This window comes from Myotis lucifugus, unplaced genomic scaffold (assembly GCF_000147115.1).
Source record: "Myotis lucifugus unplaced genomic scaffold, Myoluc2.0 scaffold_3, whole genome shotgun sequence".
NCBI lineage: Eukaryota > Metazoa > Chordata > Mammalia > Chiroptera > Vespertilionidae > Myotis > Myotis lucifugus.
Window position 1 is genome coordinate 30,702,820 of NW_005871051.1, and position 16,922 is coordinate 30,719,741.

Here is a 16,922-nt window from a genome sequence, read left to right on the forward strand (position 1 = left end):
ACAGAGCAGGCATGACTGTCCTCACACCGACACAGGAGACGGTCGGCTAGCTGCCACTTGGATTCAGTCATTCGCTGCTCGCCCGAGATCGCTGTTGTTTTCTCCTCACTCACCCACCGGTGAGAACTTGGCCAGAATGGAAATTTGTATGCAGAGTGAAACTGGTCCTCCGCGTGGGCAGAAGCAGAGACACAGTTGTATAATAAAGATGGGTCCAAGGTCACTGCAAGGACAAGGACAGAGAGGCAGGGAGTGTTCTCTCCAGCCCGTTCGGCTGCTTGGAGTGACGGCTTCTCTTCTATGGAATCAAAGCTATTTCTGAAAGCCAAGCACCTTTTGCGTTCGTCTTGCCCCCCCTTCCCCTGCATGACTCACCGGCTAACCCTACTAGTTCACCTCTGAAGTGCGGGGTGTGCTTGCTGGAGTCCGCTGTGCTGGCCTGCGAGCTAGCGCCAGGGCAACTAGCAACTGCACTTGCTGTGGGTTTCTGGGGTCTCCCCCCTCCACAGGATGACACGGAGACACAGCGAGAGTTACAGCCGCTGTTTATCAGGCCACCCATGAACTAGATGGAAGGCTTTGGATACTGGTTCTCGTTTTTATCGTGAAAAGAGCAATAGGTAGTGTGCAGGACTTGATGTAGTATTGGCAAAAAGAGTAATAGGAAAACTGATCATAGAGACTACTTTTGGAATTTAAGTAATATTTTGTGAACTTATATAGGCCCTTCTCCTTTTTAAAACCCCTTTTTTTCTTTTTTTCTTTTTTTTTTTAAATATATATTTTATTGATTCTTTACAGAGAGGAAGGGAGAGGGATAGAGAGTTAGAAACATCGATGAGAGAGAAACATCAATAGCTTCAAGCTGTTGAATTTCACTTAATTTGACGTTAAAACGTGACTGGGAAGTGTGTAATTGTCTTTCCTGTCTCGATTTATAGTCTAAGGCACATCACTCATAGAAAAAGCTTTGGCTCGTGTACTTTTGATACTGCAGTTCTGTACTGGTTGAGTCTTTAAGGCGTTGCTAAATTCTCTCTCTCTCTCACACACACACACACACACACACACACACACACACACCCGATTTTTCCTCTTCCAGTTCTCCACTTACACCACCTCTAAGCGAAAGGGGCAAGGCCGTTGGCGACCTTAAGCCTGGCCGCCCTTCGAAAGAAACGGAGACTGGACCCACTGTAGCAGCATCAGGTGGCGGTCCCTGTAAAACAACCCCAACAGTTGGTTTTACTTCTCACACCTATTGTTTACCCTTCTGATGAGAAGGTTTTACTATGAAAAGAGGAAAATCACATCGACGTTACAGAGGTGTGGTTGGTTGTTCCTTGATTTTCTCTTTGGAAATTCAGGGCAAAGAGAAGGGTAAAACCCCGTTCTTTGAACTGTACCTGGGGTCCCCCTGCCTTTGGAATTGTTGTATCTAGTAACAGGGACAGCCGGTCTGAATCTGCTTTTCTAACTTGGACCGCCGTAGTTTAGACAAGCCAGGTGGAAACATGGAGGCATTCGCTACAGAAAATCAGAACGTAACTTGCAAACGTTATTTGTTCCCGGTACAAAGGCCTCCCCCTCCGTAGCTGTAAAGACACCCAAAGTTTGTAAGTTCAGCAGGGGTATCAGAGAGCAGGAACAAGTGCGCCAGAAATCGGGGGGCGATCACAGTTGCCCCCTTTCCGCTACGTTTTCTCATTCCTGTTGCGGCGACACAGGACTGCTGTCGGCCTCCGCCCCTCGGAACCAGTACGGGGGCTCCATATGCTGTGGCTCGGTGTCCATCCTGGTCTCTAGGCCCCCTGGGCCCCAGGAATGCATCGTCCTGGCTCCCTGGGCTTGCAGGTGGGGGAGTGGGTGGGCGGGGTGTGTCCCAGCTCCGCTGCCTCACTGCTTTGTCTTGGCGTGTTCCCCGCACCGTGTGGCCTTGGCAGCAGCTTGGAAATGCATGTCACACAGCTCCCTTTGCATTTACCATTTCCCTTCTTGCCTAATTGTCTTTCCTTTCTGTCCGTAGAAATATTATGGGCTGTACACGAAATGGGGTGACATCGAGCAGTGGATGGTAGGCCTTGGATACGATTTTAAGAAACTTGCATGGTTTATAATTTGGTTGTTACACAGTTTAATTACATAAATAGATTCCTGTTGCACCATAATTTAATCCCCAGAGGTTTCCTGCCATTCCTCCTGCGTCTGGCCTGGTTGTTTACGTCCCGGCGGAGGTCTGGGTAGGAGGGCCCTGGCCAGGCCTTCGGCCTGGTCTGTGCAGCTGACTCCTGGAGTGTCCAGGCCAGTGTTTGTGGAGGTCGACGCCCCCCGGCCTCCTGGGGCAGAGTGCTGTCCACTAGGGACACTCGGGCCGGGCGTGTGTCCCAGGCGTGAGGACTCACCCATTTCCATCCTGCCTCCCGGGCTCCGGTTGGAACCCAGAGGCCACATTATGCTCCATTTCCTTCTCTCACTATTGTCGGCTGGCCGGTTACCCTCATTCCAACCTTTACCTGCCCTCAATGTTTGCCCCGCCCCCACCTCACCCGATATTCCCACTGAAACCCCTGTTCTTTGGCGAAAACATTCCTGTACCTTCTCACCATTTCCTAAAACAGCTTCTCTATCCTCCTATGTCAGTTGAGAGCTAGCTCGCCCCTACCCTGTCCTTAGGACCCTCCCAGGAGGGTGTGGGTGGCCCACCGCCCCCTGGGTGCTGTCCATGGTCCCGAGAGGACATGGCTTCTCCCGTCATTCACCCATGCACCTGAGTGTGCCCCCTCCTCCTGTCCTTGTCACCAGCCTCCTGGTCATTGTCACGTACCTTTAGCACTTGAGAATCTGGCCAGTGTGGAAATGTCCTGCTAAATATCCCTGATACATAAAATAATCTAAGGAAACGTAAAATTTCTTCCTAACATCGCAGGTGCCTGCATAAAATACGAAAGGCACTTCTGGAAATATAAGGAGCACACACTTCCACTGTTTAAAAAATGGTGAGCTACAACCTTCACAGTGTGTGAGCCATCGTTTTAGGCTTGGGTGGCACAGGCAGATGTCCATGTAGCCAGTCTCAGGACACTGTTGGAAGGGGTCGTTGGTTTCTGTGCCACCGCGGAAGAGAAAGGCTGCTGGTTATCGTTGTGAGCAGCTCCGTGCCGGCTTCCCGGTGTGGAAACTGCATCTGGGAACGCACGCAGTACACCAGAGAGCGTGCGTCCTTATGGCTCTTTCACGGACATGGTTTCTCTTCTGACCCCCAAGGGGAGGAGAGCAAGGTTCTGAATGTAAGAAAAAAAAGTGGGTGGGTTGATATGGACCAGACTTTAGAGGTTAGAAAAAAATTAAGGCTCGGCTTCTCCTCCACCACACGTTTGTTTTGAAAGCCAAAATGAAATATGCCAATTATTCACGTGCTTCAATACCCCCCTTGGGAAGAAAACATTTCTCGCCGGCAATTTAAGTGAAGCCTCTAAGCAAAGGCAAAGGAAATGTGTGCCATTTATATCAGGAATACTGTGCGGAGGCACAGCTGGACTGTCTGAGCCTCCCCATGTCTGTCTCTAACCTCACGCTCTCTCCTCCTTTGCCTCGGTAGGAAGACAGTGAGCGCTGCTCGCGCAGATCCAGAAGGAACACCTCGGTTAGTACTGCGTTTATTCACTACTTAGGCGTTAGGATGGAAATCTAATTTGTATTTTTAGTGATATATATATCACTAAGATATATATAATATATATATACATATATATATATATATATATTACCTCAATGATGTTTATTAAAGAATTTAATACTGATATTATTACCTAAACAAAGACTATGAACTCAGCGTTTAGCATTTTGACCTAACTTTGGGGAGGGGAGAGTGTTTGAGAAATTTCTGAGTATTACTATATTCATAACAGTGTTAATGCTTCTTTTGCTATCGAATACCCACGAACACTTCACAAAATAATGTGCATCGAGGCTACGTCGTTGTAGACTCCGGTGAAGTAAACAACAGCACTTTAATAAAATTAATCGAAAGCCGTATTATCTGGAAACAGCCTGCTGTAAACAGAGGCGCACATAGCCCGAGCTGGCTTGGACCTCGGCTCAGGCCGCCGAGCTTTCCGGAGGCTGCCAGTCGGCCCCACTGCTGTGGTGTCCTCCGGCCAGCCGCCTCCGGTCGAGAGCTGGCGTGGGCTGCTTTGTGTTGCACTGTCACTTCATGCCTATTTCATCCTTTCTCTTACTAGGCTTCTGATGAAGATGAGCGCGTGTCAGTGGGTAGTCGCGGAAGCCTGAGGGTCAGTAACCTGAATGCTTGCGTCTGCATGGTTCAGTTGTGTCCAAGCCCTTTGCTTTTCACCCCTGCATTCGCACGTCCTGCTCAGTACCCCTTGTAGTCTTGTAGTCAATATCCAGCTGACAAGGCACTTATTTAAGATCTAAGCAATGGCGGGTGTTTCCTGGCTGCTGTAGAAAGATTACACCAGCAGTGAGGGCCATAAGCATAGGCACTTGGGCTGTGTCTTTCTCCAAGAGTGGAGGTCACAGTGTTTTTGTATGTCTGTCCACATCACAAAACTGCCACATCCTGGTGAAGTTGGCTGGGCGTGGCTGGTGGGATAAAGGCGAGTGTGAAGGAGCAGGCTGCCAGTCATGTGCTATTTGCACACACGCTCCCCGGCCGCATCTGAATCTCAGGTTCAGTAACTGTCGGTTCAGTTACATCATTCTTAGTGATGTTTCTGCAGAGGCCGCCCGGGGGCGAAGTGGGGCCGACTGGACCCCTGGGGCTGCGTCTGCCCGCCTCCAGGAAACGCTCCTTTCCTCAACTTGGTGAAATCTCTTCATCACGGTCGCTTAGTGGCTGATAAACACAACAACATATTTTCCTTGAACTTTCCAAAAATATTCATAATTATATTTGAAAAAGTTGTGTGCTTTGGGAAGTGAAGTAGGGAAACTGTGTTTTTAAGGCATTGAATTAATTTGTGAGTGCCAGTTTAGTTTACCAAAGGGCTGAAACTGCCCCTCATTGCTGGTGGTCATAGGGCTCCATGCAGCCACCATGTGTGACTTAAGGACCACCAAGAGCAGAAGGCTTGTTTTAAGTCACCATGGCAACCAAATCAATGTCACACCTAGACTTCTTGTAGGGTACTAAAAATGCCTTTGATTCAGTTCTTGTCACAGTAAATTATGAAGGTGCTACACTGTTTCATTTCTTTGCAGGTGCCAGAGGCAGATTTTAGAGGAGTTAAAATTGCTCTAACTGCTTCAGATTTTAGGAATTATAGCAACATCTGCCGTGGAAGTTCTCTTTAACATGATGGGATTTGTGGTAGCTATCATTCTAACGTAATTCCTTTTGCAAATACATGAGCTCCTAGAAAGCATGATAAAAATATAATTTTGTTAAGCTGTCCAGTATTGCCTGTTTTCTGTTTTTGTTACATCTTACTTGGTTTTTAACTGGTTCTTGGCACCTCTCTTTCCTGCCGTTTTCCTGGTCCATCCTTACTCTGGCAGTCGCAGCCTGACCTGGAGTCTGGGGGTCCCTACGGCTGGGTGAGATGTTTGGGTGACTTGCCGTGTGATCCTAATGGTGTAGTGTGACAGATAAGAACCGGCGGTGTCCTCACTAACCTCATGGGTGTTTGTCTAAAAAGCCAAGTGCATCTTTGTCAGAAAAGACACACATGCCACCCACCAGTCTCTACCTGGGGGCCGTGGCCAGAGGCGGGTGCAGACCAGAGTGCTTGGTCTTCTCCCTGGAGCCTCCTGGGCGCCCTCTGACCCACCTGTTCGGGCTCTGGGCCCAGACTGGCACGCACACACTGTTTGAGCACCAGCTGTTTGCCACACACTGTGCCAGCAGCTCTGAATCCCAAGGGAAAAGATGATGTCTTGCCTTCAAGGAACTCAAATCAGATCAAGAACTGTAGTTCCTTTAAAATATTAAATTTAAGGTCATTTTATCTCATAAAGTCCATTGTTTTCTAATCTGTATCCATTCAAATAAAACATACAACCGGGCTCCTTTGCCAGAAAGACCCCAGTTCCAGCAACAAAAAGAAGGCTTTCGGTTCAAATTCAAAAGTATTCTCTTACGTCTATCCAGGAGTTTCTGTGCTGTCTGCTTTCCGAAGCCCATAAGCGTGAACCACACGGAAGAAAATCCCATCTCACCAGAAAGTGCGCTGGGCATGAACGTGGCTCGTTACTGCGGTCCTGAGAGCGGGTCGCACACCCTTCACTTGGGAACTTTTCTAGAAGCATTTGTGCTTTATTCATTCTATTGCATTTCCAAATTATTTAGCAAATGTCTGTGTTTAAAAATAGGTATTTTTATTTTTAAGTTGATAATGCCATCCACCCACCTAGCACCCCGGATCCCTGGAGCCTCCTAGTGGGGCTGCTGTCTCCACGTAAGGGCAGGAGAACTCCGGGGGTGGGTTGTCAAGGAGATGCTCGGTCCAGCCCAGCCTCGAGGTCCAGCCACTGGGGCCTGCTGTGGACGGTGGGAGGTGAGAAGCACCTCATTAGACTGAGAAAGCGCTCTTCCCAGCGTCTCCCGGGCCGCCTTCCACAGTGACACTGGCGTCGAGAGCTTTTCTGTGACACGACCACTCTCGCCACCTTTCTATTCTTTAAGTCATTAAATGTATTGGTGACACGTTTCTAGATTTTTAGCCTTTTTGTTTCCAACTGAAAGTGAATTCCGTTTGGGGCCCGGCCCAGTGGCGCGGAAGCGTGTATGTGTTGGTGACAGTCAGGAACACCTTCTGGCGCTCACTTTCATCTTCCGTTTCACTCCTTTTTACACCAAATTCCCGGCATCGGGGAGTGCGCGCGGGAGTTTGATTTTGCCTTTCTTTTTTTGTTCCCCATTTCTCATGCCCTTGAAGGCGAGCCGTCTTTTGCCTCGTTAGAATAATAATCTCACATTGTTCATCAGAAAAGCTAACAGTTGAGTCTCGCGTGGGCAGGTGTGAAGTTCGTGGGTGCTTTGCGAGCACTGAGCGGTGGTTGCGCGCTTCCTAATCACGAGTCACGAGTTAGAGCGATGGGTTCTGGTGAAGCAGTAATTCTTGTGTCTTGTTTCTCCTCTTTTAGAAAATGCTAACCTGTGCATGCCTAGTGCCCTCTCTGATAGCAGTGTGTCCCCATGTCTCTGCATGTGACACTCACCCGGGGAGCTCATCAAAATGCATGTTCCCAGGCCCCTGGGTTACGATTTCCTGGGCCGGGGCCCACGGTCCTCAGAGGCAGCCCAGGTGACCACAGTGCAGGTGGCCTGCACAGCCCGGAGTGCGGGAAACAATTCTGTAGAACAGGCTGGTTGGACATCAGAGGTCTGACTTAAGGAAGTTCTGTCAGTGGACTTCTTATTCTGATTTTCAGCTCTCTTGACCCTACCACAGCACATAAAGCAGCCCCACCCATCAACATACAACACACCAAACCACCTGGAGGAGCATAGCTGGTGTCTCTCAGAAGGTCCAAGTGCCTGTCACTCTAGAGGTGTGGTTAGGAGCCCATAGATTTGGGAATCTGTCCCAGGACTATACCCCCCATGACAGAATTCTCTTCCACCAGAAAAGGGTGAGTGTTCCCCAAAGCCCTCAAAGTAAGAGTTCCCTGCGTGGTCATGAAAGGCCGAAAGAAAAAGGGTGATGGGTGAGAGAGGACCACTCCCCCGGCCCCCACCCACCCTCTGGTCTGTGCTGCTGGCCGTTAGAGAATGAGACCAAAAGGAAGACTTGCCTACAGCAGCCCGCGCCTCCTCAGCAGCAGTGGAGATGCAGTGTTTATATGTGAAACGTTTTTATTCCTCACTCATGATAGTAAAGGTTACCCAAAGTGGGTCCATGTTAGCCTTCATGGTTACATTTTTTCCAGAAACTAGTTTTTAAACAGATAGCAGGAGAATGCACCTGAGGTCTGAAATATTCAAGTCCCTGACACGGGTTTCCGGTTCACATACTCTTTGTTAGTTGAGAGAAGAAATGAGACTGAGTAAAATTCCTGCCCATCTCTAAACAGTTTTTCTGTTAAACTTATTTCAGAAATTTTAATATTTCCCCCCGAGTTTTCAAATTGAATGCTGAGGGATTTCTACAAACTCTGATCTAGAAACTTCAGGTTGGTCTGTTGTTGGGGTTTTTTTTAGTCGTATCAGAAGTAAATACATAATTTTATAGTCAAGATTCCGTGAATCTGGATTTATAATCTGTCCGGAAATTCGTTTACTTATTCTGCATTAATGTCGTGGCTGCAAAATATGGGTGAACGCCTCCCTCCCGTTTTAATCAGATTTGACCCTCACGGTGGCCTTGGAAAGTATACGTTACTTTGCACAACTCCGCAGCCCAGGGAGAGGACGTCCGGGATTAAATAACTTAAGGTCACATGACAGAGCTTCTGTTTGGAATGGACTCGTGTCCGTGACCCCTGGTATCTCCCGCCTTTCTTGCCTGCTCTGTGCCCTGCCCCTCCTTTCTCTGTCACCAGAGCTGGTATGTCTTTGTCACTTGACAGCTGTTAATCAGCAGACACGTCCTCGTAGATGAATGAGCGCAGCTTAGACAGCCCAGCGCGTTGGGTCAGGGGAACTTGAACTGGGAGCAGAGAAGAGAAGCGGCCGGCAATAATGAACTTGATCATTCTCGTTTTCCTGGAGGACAAATTATGAAATATGTCCTCAGATTTTATTTTGGGGGGGAAAAATAGGAAGACTGGATGCATGAAAAACAAATGTAGAGGATGTATCCTACTATTTTTCCATGACGAACTTTTACATTTCATTATATATTGCATAGAAGCTGTATCTGGATTTTCTGAATAAAACTTCATACTGGGCCACGATTATCAGGGACTAACCCCGAACCCAGAACTGAACACTGACTGGCTCGGGCCGAACCATGACCCCCCTTGCCTGGCATCAGGCTTCTTGCGCGCTGGGATTTCCGCAGCACGGCCATCAAGCTGGGAGAGAGAAGAAACTGCCGGAAAGCTACTGCGCCCAGGCCCACGGGCTTCATCCATAGGAGGGATTTTGCCTTAAGGCTCAGATGCCCTGTAGTTACAAGTGACACTGCGTGGACTTTCCTGGGGTGCAGAGGAGCAGATGGGAGGCAGAGGCTGTCCTGGGCTCCCATTCACCCGCTCCCCTTATACCTGGTTGGTTCTTCCTTGCTGATCTGTATCTGTCTATCATCTGCCTTCATTTGTGTGCTGATGTCACTTTCTTCTTTTCTTCATTGAAACAGACAAATGGTTACGATGGAGAGGTATACGGATCACAGCCCCTGAGCAGAAGATCTGGCAGGGTTAGTACAGTACATTTGCATGGCACAGAATTCAAACAGGTTGCTGCGAAGCTTTTAAAAAATATTGCTCAATCTAGCTGCTTTTGTTTCTCTGTTACACTGGTTCTCTCCCCCCTTCCCCCCAACCCAGCACATGACAGAATGAGAGCTAATGTTTTTCAACTAGGAAACATTCTCAGAATGTTAGTCTTCTGACATTCTAAGTGGTAGCGTAAGAGATTCATATTGATAAGAATCCCTAGGTTTAAAAGGCCTAGAACTAAAGATTAGCTCTTTCATTATTTTATGGCCCCGTATGTGTATAATGTGTATATTATGTATGTTCAGCTTTCAAATATGCTGAAATTGGACATTTCCAGCCTTCCACGTTTCTAGTTGTAATTTTAAAGACGGGCAGAGCCTGTGTTTTCCTGGATACCAGCGTTGGAGGCAGACGGGAGTCATCCTGGGGGGCTAGGGAGTGGGTGGAGGGGAGAGGGAAGGGACCAAGCAGGAGCCGGGGAGGCCTGGGCATTTATCAGGGAGGTCTCTGTGGATTTCAAAAGGCTAAACTGCCTACATTTTTAATTGTTTCATGACCTGCTGCAGATCTGTCATACATTAAATTATGTAAACTCTTCCTGTACTTAATGTTTGCTTCACTTTCTTTTACTAGTTGTGTAACATAGTATTTCTTTAAATTTATCTTAATTATATTAAGCTATGTCATAAGTAGACTTAAGTTCTGTGGTCAGGTTTCAAAGGGGTCACCCAGCCCCACATTAGCTTTCTGAAAGGGCTGATCAGGTTTCGCCTCCTGCCTGTTAGGGATTGCATATACTCTGTCTCTTGTCCGCTTTTCTCCTTCCAGGCTAAGAAAACATCCTCCCACTTACAGGCTGCCTTCCTACTTACATGCTCTTTGCACAGACCTCCTGTGGCCTTCCTCCAGGCTGTTACATGTTTCTTTATGTTTCTGTCCACTCTGGGACAGAGCACGAGGCCCACCATCGTGTCCTGTAGCCTGTGCCCTGCTGGCCCTCAGGACAAGAGCCACAGGGTCTCTGAGGGCCCCAGTCTGCCCGTCAGGGCTGTATTGACTAGTTTGCAGCTTTTCACCCTCAGTGCATCGGTTCACCGTCATTGATCACGAAGTCTTATCGTTGAGAGTTGGAAATTGCTGTAGAAGCTCTTTAGTCTACCTTCAGGCCAATATCACCTTCTCTCTAGAACATCCCACGTGTGGTCGCCACGTTTTGTGACAAGACAGGGGGACATCAGGCTCCGTGTTCTACAAATACAGCCAAATATTTTAATCTCTGGTTTTTGTGTTATTGGAATAAAAGTCTGCTTTATGAGTTATTAAGATTTAACTAATGCCTCTAGAAATACAAAAGAACTTGATTGTGAAACTGTGCACCGCAGAGTATAGGATATAAAACTGATTTAATAAGTAATCAAGAAGTATGATGATTGAAGAACCAATAACCTACATCTAATGCATCAAGCAGCATGGCTGGGCAGATCCGGGCAGAACACCCCCCCACACACACACACCCCCCCCCCCCACACACACACACACACACTGAGGGTGAGCTTAGAGAAAGGCTGGGTGGGTTGGGAAGCTTTTAGATGTGGAGAATACCAGTGTGGGAAGGAGTAAATGACCAGGCTGAGGGTAGGAGTTTGGAAACATTCTACAGGGAACTCAGTCTCCATAGGGGGACCGCTTGATGGTTTTAATCCCCACTTCATGCCTGCATTTGTAGCATTACAATCGCCTCCCCATCTAAATTCTGGGTTGGTTTCGGGAGTTTTTAGAGTGTGTATCCCGTAAAACCACAATGACGGCTGTAGGCCAGTTGCTTTCTGTGGATAGTGGTTCTCAGAGGGAAGGGGTGTCTCTCTCCAGCTGAGCGGGAGCCCTCAGGGTGCTGGCCTGAAGGAAGATTGCAGAATTTGCATCCATGGAGTTTTAGGTAGCTAAGAAGGTATGTAATACTGTAAGTCTAGAGAGCAGGTGACAGACCGTCCATCATAAGATTTAGTAAGGAATTACAAATAATACTAGAGGTGGGAAATTGTGAAAAACAGTAATAATGACACTGCAGGGCATCACGGAGACGTCAACACTGGGACGTAACGATAGCTCAGAGCCTCGTGTTCTGGGCAGCAGGTCTCCGTCCTCCCTCGGATGGAAGGCTGATGTGGTGTGGCTGTGTGCTCTGTGTTTGCCTTTGCCCGGGACAGGCGGGCTTTGGGGACGACGGTAAGGAACTGTGCATCACTTACAATGTCTTCTTTGGTGCCCAGAACTCCACCTACAGCGGTGACGGCAGATCCTCTACTGTGTCCTCGTCCAGAGAGGAGAAGTTGGTTCGTTTCCATTTAAATCTTTCACATCCTCTCTCCAGAAACGACAGGTTCTGTAGCATGCAACCTCGTGTGTGTGAATTCCGCTCTTTTCTCTTTTAACATCTTCTTTACAGATTTTCATTTGGGTGGATTGTAAAGTCGGTTGTTGAGCAGTAATTAGTATGATATGTTTAATTCAGATGAATTGTGCTGGTCAGCTGGGTACAATGAAAGGAAGTATTTATGTGGCTGTTTGGCCGTTAGAATTAATCAGAAGGAAACAAAAAATAAGAAAGCTTGAACGTCTCTCCTCCAAAGTCCCCGGAAACAGAATTAGTGTTAGGGTGCATGCAAACTTGGTGGCAAGAAAATCAAATCCAAATCCACAAGTCTACACAGCAGAGTGCCTTCCCACGGATGTGCATCCGTTTTGATAGGCAAATAGTCCTCAATAGTTTAAGGGCCCTGGGAGGTGAGGCTTGCTTGTCCTGAGTCAGGTTCGTGTTCACAGCAAACATGGAGCTCGTGTAGGAAGGAGGATCACAAATGTTAGCGTTTACGTCTGGAACGGAAGACAGGCCCACCTGCCCGATACACCTGTGCAGCGGGTGACAGGGAGAAACTCATTTTGCCAGGAAGTGTCATAACTAAGAAGTGTGCTCACCTTAAGGTGTAAACCGGGGGGGGGGGGGGGGCGGGGGGGGGGAGATAGAATGAATAAGCGGAAAGTAACCAGGTAGAGCCACAGGAGTCTGTCTCCTCGCCTCTGTCATGCCTGGTCCCCTCCTACTTCCTGCTTTTGCCTCTGGTGGGGCGGCCGGGACATTGCTGGCAGCCCCATCACTTGCTCTCTCACTTTCCAAACGCCCACCGCTGCCTCCCAGCCCCTGTAGTAATCAACACTCCAGCCTCACTCCGGGCCTCTGTGCCTTTCTTCCCCCAAGAGTTTTGAGTGAGCTGTAAGCAGCAAAATATGGGTGGGTTTTAACACCTTATTGAGTGTTAAACTATTGATGGGGTTTAACACTTTAAGAGTTTTGTGGGTATTATGTGCATTTTCTTAACTCCGGGGAATTTTTGCTATTACAAAGAGCACTTCGTCCTTCAGAAAACTTCCTGCTCACTCTCTAAGCGGAGATGCTTGCTCTCAAATAGAAGATGGTGGTAGACACCCAGTGCCCACCAGTGAATTATTCACCACAGTTCAGCATGTGTCTGACTCACTTACATTCATGTAAGAGAAGTAACCACACCCCCGGGGGGAAGTCACAATGAGAGCTGGTCATTTGGAAGCATAAGGCTCGTTGGCACTTCCCTGGGGCATGTGTCCCACCATCACGCTGCCTGACACCTGTCACTCGCCCGCCCTCAGCATCTCCCCGCCTGTTGCTGGGCTTTTGAATTTTACTTAAATCTAATAACAGGAAGCTATCAGTGCAGTATGTAGCACTGAAGACTTCTCTAAGGAACATCTCCCGCTGTTCACGTCGGAGCAAACCCCGCACTGGACCGACCATGCAGTGTCCGGAGGCGCTTTCTCCCACGTGGCGAGTGGGCCCCTGTGCTTTCAGCCCTGGAACAAGTCTCAACATTTGCACTAAATATTAGGCAGTTTCTCCCTGTCTAGCCCGGAATTCCACTTGCCTGCTCAGGTCATTTTGGTACCACTTATTCAAGGTGTAGGGGGGGCAGGCACACGTTACGGGCCTTGAAGGGGTGGCGGGCATCTTAAGGTGCCACCCAGCTACCTGAACGGAACCACTCCACCTTCAAGGGCGGCCCTGCTCTTGTCTGGTTGGAGCACAGAAACGGAGCAAAGAACTTCCTCTCCCAGGGTCCTTTCTTTTGGGTAAAACATTTTATTTGGGGAAATTATTAATTTATAGAGTAGTATCCCCCAGCAATAACCTCTAGACCAGCAGTTCTCAACCTGTGGGTCGAGACCCCTTTGGGGGTCAAACGACCCTTTCACAGGGGTTGCCTAAGACCATCGGAAAACACATATGTAATTTCATATTGTTTTTGTGATTAATCACTATGCTTTAATTATGTTCAATTTGTAACAATGAAATTGGGGGTCACCACAACATGAAGAACTATATTAAAGGGTCGCGGCATTAGGAAGGTTGAGAACCACTGGTCTAGACCCTTGGTCTCAGAATTACAGTGCTGACTTGGCCGTGTCTGCGGTGAGTTGTGGACACTGTGGACACCTGCTTTGTGCGAATACCCAGGAGGCCACGCCAAAGACCATTTCCAATGAAATGTTCTGCTACAGAAAACAAAAGTTGATATCTCCACAAATTCTTGGTTTTGAGCTTTTTCCCACCAAACTTTAAAAATCAGAACTCCAATTACAAAGACGTTCAACGCCCCCGTGGTCTTGCTGCCGATGAAAATAGTGAGATCTGGTTTTGCCTGTGTGCAGATTCGGAAGTCCTGGTGTGGTGCCCACCGTAGTTCGTCAGTTAACGGGACCGTCTTTATTTCCTTCTGATCGTCCTTCTGTCTCCCGCCCCCGGCAGTGCATGCCCGTTACCGATTTGGTTGTAAAAGGTGGTTTTGTGTGAATGTACAATGCGGTGTGCCTTGGAGATGAAATGAAGCCGCAGCCTCGTCCCCTCTGCTGTGTTCTCTGATTGCAGGGGCCGTCCTGCTCTGACCTCGGCCTTCCCCGCGGTGGCCTTGCGCCCCAGGTCCTGTTCGCCCAGAGTGGAAGCCGGGTCTGTCTCCCCTTCTCACGTCCCTGCTTCCTCCTCCTCCTCCCCTGTGTGTCATCCACAGCTGAGTAAATGTGTGGACACTCACCCTCTCCCACATGAACTCCCAGGAGCAGAGCCCAGCAGTGGTTTTCATTCACTGACTTGCTAAGACTTTTCTCAACTGTTGAAAGCATTATCGCACATAACTTCAGACCTTATATAGAAAAGGAGGATTTAGGAAGAAGGAGGCTCTAGCGAATGGGTCTTTTCAAAAGCTCGGGGCCCCCAAATTGGTCTCTTGGGTCCTTCCTCCTCTTCCAGCAATTGTTCCCCATTTGGGGTTTCATTTGTTTTCTTAAAAAATATTTTTCTCTGGTTGCTGTGTCCAGGAAGCAATTTGGAAGGCTTTGGGGCATGATCGGCCTCCTCCGTCTCTGAGGAGGGGGGACAGCCCTGTTTCTTTGGCTCACGCTCCCCTGGCTTCCTGTTTGCACGGGCCCGCCTGCAGGTCAGCGGGTGCTGGGCCTGTGAGCTGCAGGGAGGCCCTGTGGCTCTCACTCCAGGAGGCCCTGTCGGAGCTCCAAGTAGGGGCCCAGTCATGGAGGCTGAATTGTCCTCTCCTTGTATTGTCCTGTTCCCCACGTCGCTGAGTGACTCATCCCTGGTCATGCACATTCCAGGACTGGCCCGGTGGCCTGTGCTGCGGGCTTTCCATGGCCTGTGTCTGGAAATGAGTCACCATGCTATTCTGGGGCTCAGTCTGCGGCCACACCAGCCTTCACGTCCCAGCACACCCTGCAGGGCTCTGGCTGGCCAGCAGCCGCAGGCCCACAGCTCCTTGTGTGTCGTGAAGGCTGCTCCCGGCACCCTCTGCTAGAAATAAGTGCCCTGCCGCTCCCTCTCCCTGCGTGGACGTGTGTGGATTAACACTCCTCCGTGCTTTCTTAACCTGGGGTTTGACTGCGGGTTTGGTTGCTCTTGTGGGTGTTGTTTACCTTGTCACCATTCTGCCTCATCCCCTCACACCTTCTTCCAGGAATACCTGGAAAGAAATGACGAGAAAATAGTCACATTTCAAAGATGCCGGGGAAGTATAGTGTTTTAAAGTTAACAATCATCTTGCATTTCTCTTCCCTGTAAACTTACGTTTGTATCTATCAAATACACTGAAAACATCGACTTCTTCTAACTGTTGCACAACACTTTGGCTGCCATGCTAACCGAAAGTATCTGATTACCTGGCTTGGGATGTGTTTCCCTTTTTGTCAAGACTTTTAAAACCTGCCGTTTACTTCCATCCTCCAGCCCTCCTGTCTGTACAGCGCTGCCCGGCCAGCGGGGAGTTCCCGGGTGCGTGTGCTCGCCCCCCCTCCAGGCCCCTCTGCCCGCCCCGTCGTGCCCCCACTGCGCGTGCCCGCCCCACCCCGCACACCTGCATCTGTCAGCAGCCCCGCTGGGAGTGACCTGCCGGTGACATGGCGCTCACACCTGCATGGTGTCTGTCACCTTTGGCCAGATCTGGGTTCTATTCTCCCCACAGCCGACAGTAACTGTCACCAGCTTCCGTCCCCAGGAAGGCAGTGTTTGTCTAGCCTTGCTGGGCAGGAATGGAGCAAGGCAGCGTTTACTCAATTCATTGGCAGAAAGAAAGGCGGTTTTTTATTGCTTTGGTGTAACATTAACAGGTATTAATCCGTTGTGTGCTGTATTACCTTGGAAATTTTCAGTTTTAAATACAAGGTACTTATGTGAGTGGGAAATTTAAATATTCAAAGTGGCTATGCTGAGTGGTTAATAACTTTCTGAATCTCCACCAGATTGCACACTTGTGAGTTAGACACGTCACTGGCTGAGCAAACCAGCTGTGTCAGGGGAAACGGGAGATGGGAGGCCCTTTGAGCTGGGCAGAGGCTGACGTGGCCATTCACGGTGTTGTAAACTGTTACCCTCGGTGTTTCATTACATGGGGTTTTCATGTTCATCAGATATTCTGTTTTCTGGTTCACACATTTTAAATAATTATAAAAATCAAACTGCAAGTAATGTCCTATTTTGTTCCAAAGCCACTTCATATTAGAGTCATTTTCTGAACGCCGGGTACAAGGATGCCGTGACGAAAGTCAGGATGTTTGAATGATCTGCTCAGCTAAATCTGGGCCAACAGGTTTTCACTCAGCGAGGCGCCTTTTTCAGGGCCATAGATTGAAAGAACCTACTGGTGTCAGCAGCAGCTAAACGTCTCTCCCTTGGGTTTTGCACATCCCTGCCCTGCTCCCCAGCACTTGCCCTGCCTGGGGCGGTAGCTTTGAGCCCTCCCTGCATGCCTTCCCTCTCGGTGTCTTCCAGGACGCGCTCCCGGCAGGTGCCGGTCTGCCTCGGCTTGTGTTGCGGAGCTTTCTGGGTGCCGGGAGAGAGGCAGGCGCCCTGTCCTGACAGTCTGTTTTCCACAGGCGTCTGTGTTCGGGGACGGCAGTCTCGGTGGGCCTCGGCGGGGAAGCGCCTCCGGTTCCTATGCTGTAAGGCGCTGTCTGTGCTCCCAGAGCTTCCTCCCGTCTGCTGCATG

At 49.1% G+C, this 16,922-nt stretch overlaps 1 protein-coding gene across 45 annotated transcripts in view; it reads left to right on the forward strand.

Annotated features, from left to right (window-relative positions):
* The window catches only part of LRRFIP1 (LRR binding FLII interacting protein 1), a 72,747-nt gene that overhangs the window by 20,494 nt on the left and 35,331 nt on the right, over positions 1-16,922 (forward strand). For 7 of the 45 annotated variants that reach the window (XM_014464245.2, XM_023762954.1, XM_023762964.1 and 4 more), the window contains 8 exons: positions 2,027-2,074; positions 3,599-3,643; positions 4,242-4,292; positions 5,521-5,559; positions 9,264-9,323; positions 11,616-11,678; positions 14,303-14,380; positions 16,810-16,875. The exons of 5 other annotated variants lie outside the window; for them this stretch is intronic. In XM_014464245.2, the coding sequence (XP_014319731.1) occupies positions 2,027-2,074; positions 3,599-3,643; positions 4,242-4,292; positions 5,521-5,559; positions 9,264-9,323; positions 11,616-11,678; positions 14,303-14,380; positions 16,810-16,875 (450 nt within the window). The remainder of the gene's footprint in view (positions 1-2,026; positions 2,075-3,598; positions 3,644-4,241; positions 4,293-5,520; positions 5,560-9,263; positions 9,324-11,615; positions 11,679-14,302; positions 14,381-16,809; positions 16,876-16,922) is intronic. 33 more of the 45 variants (XM_023762896.1, XM_023762916.1, XM_014464235.2 and 30 more) reach the window with 26 other exon arrangements.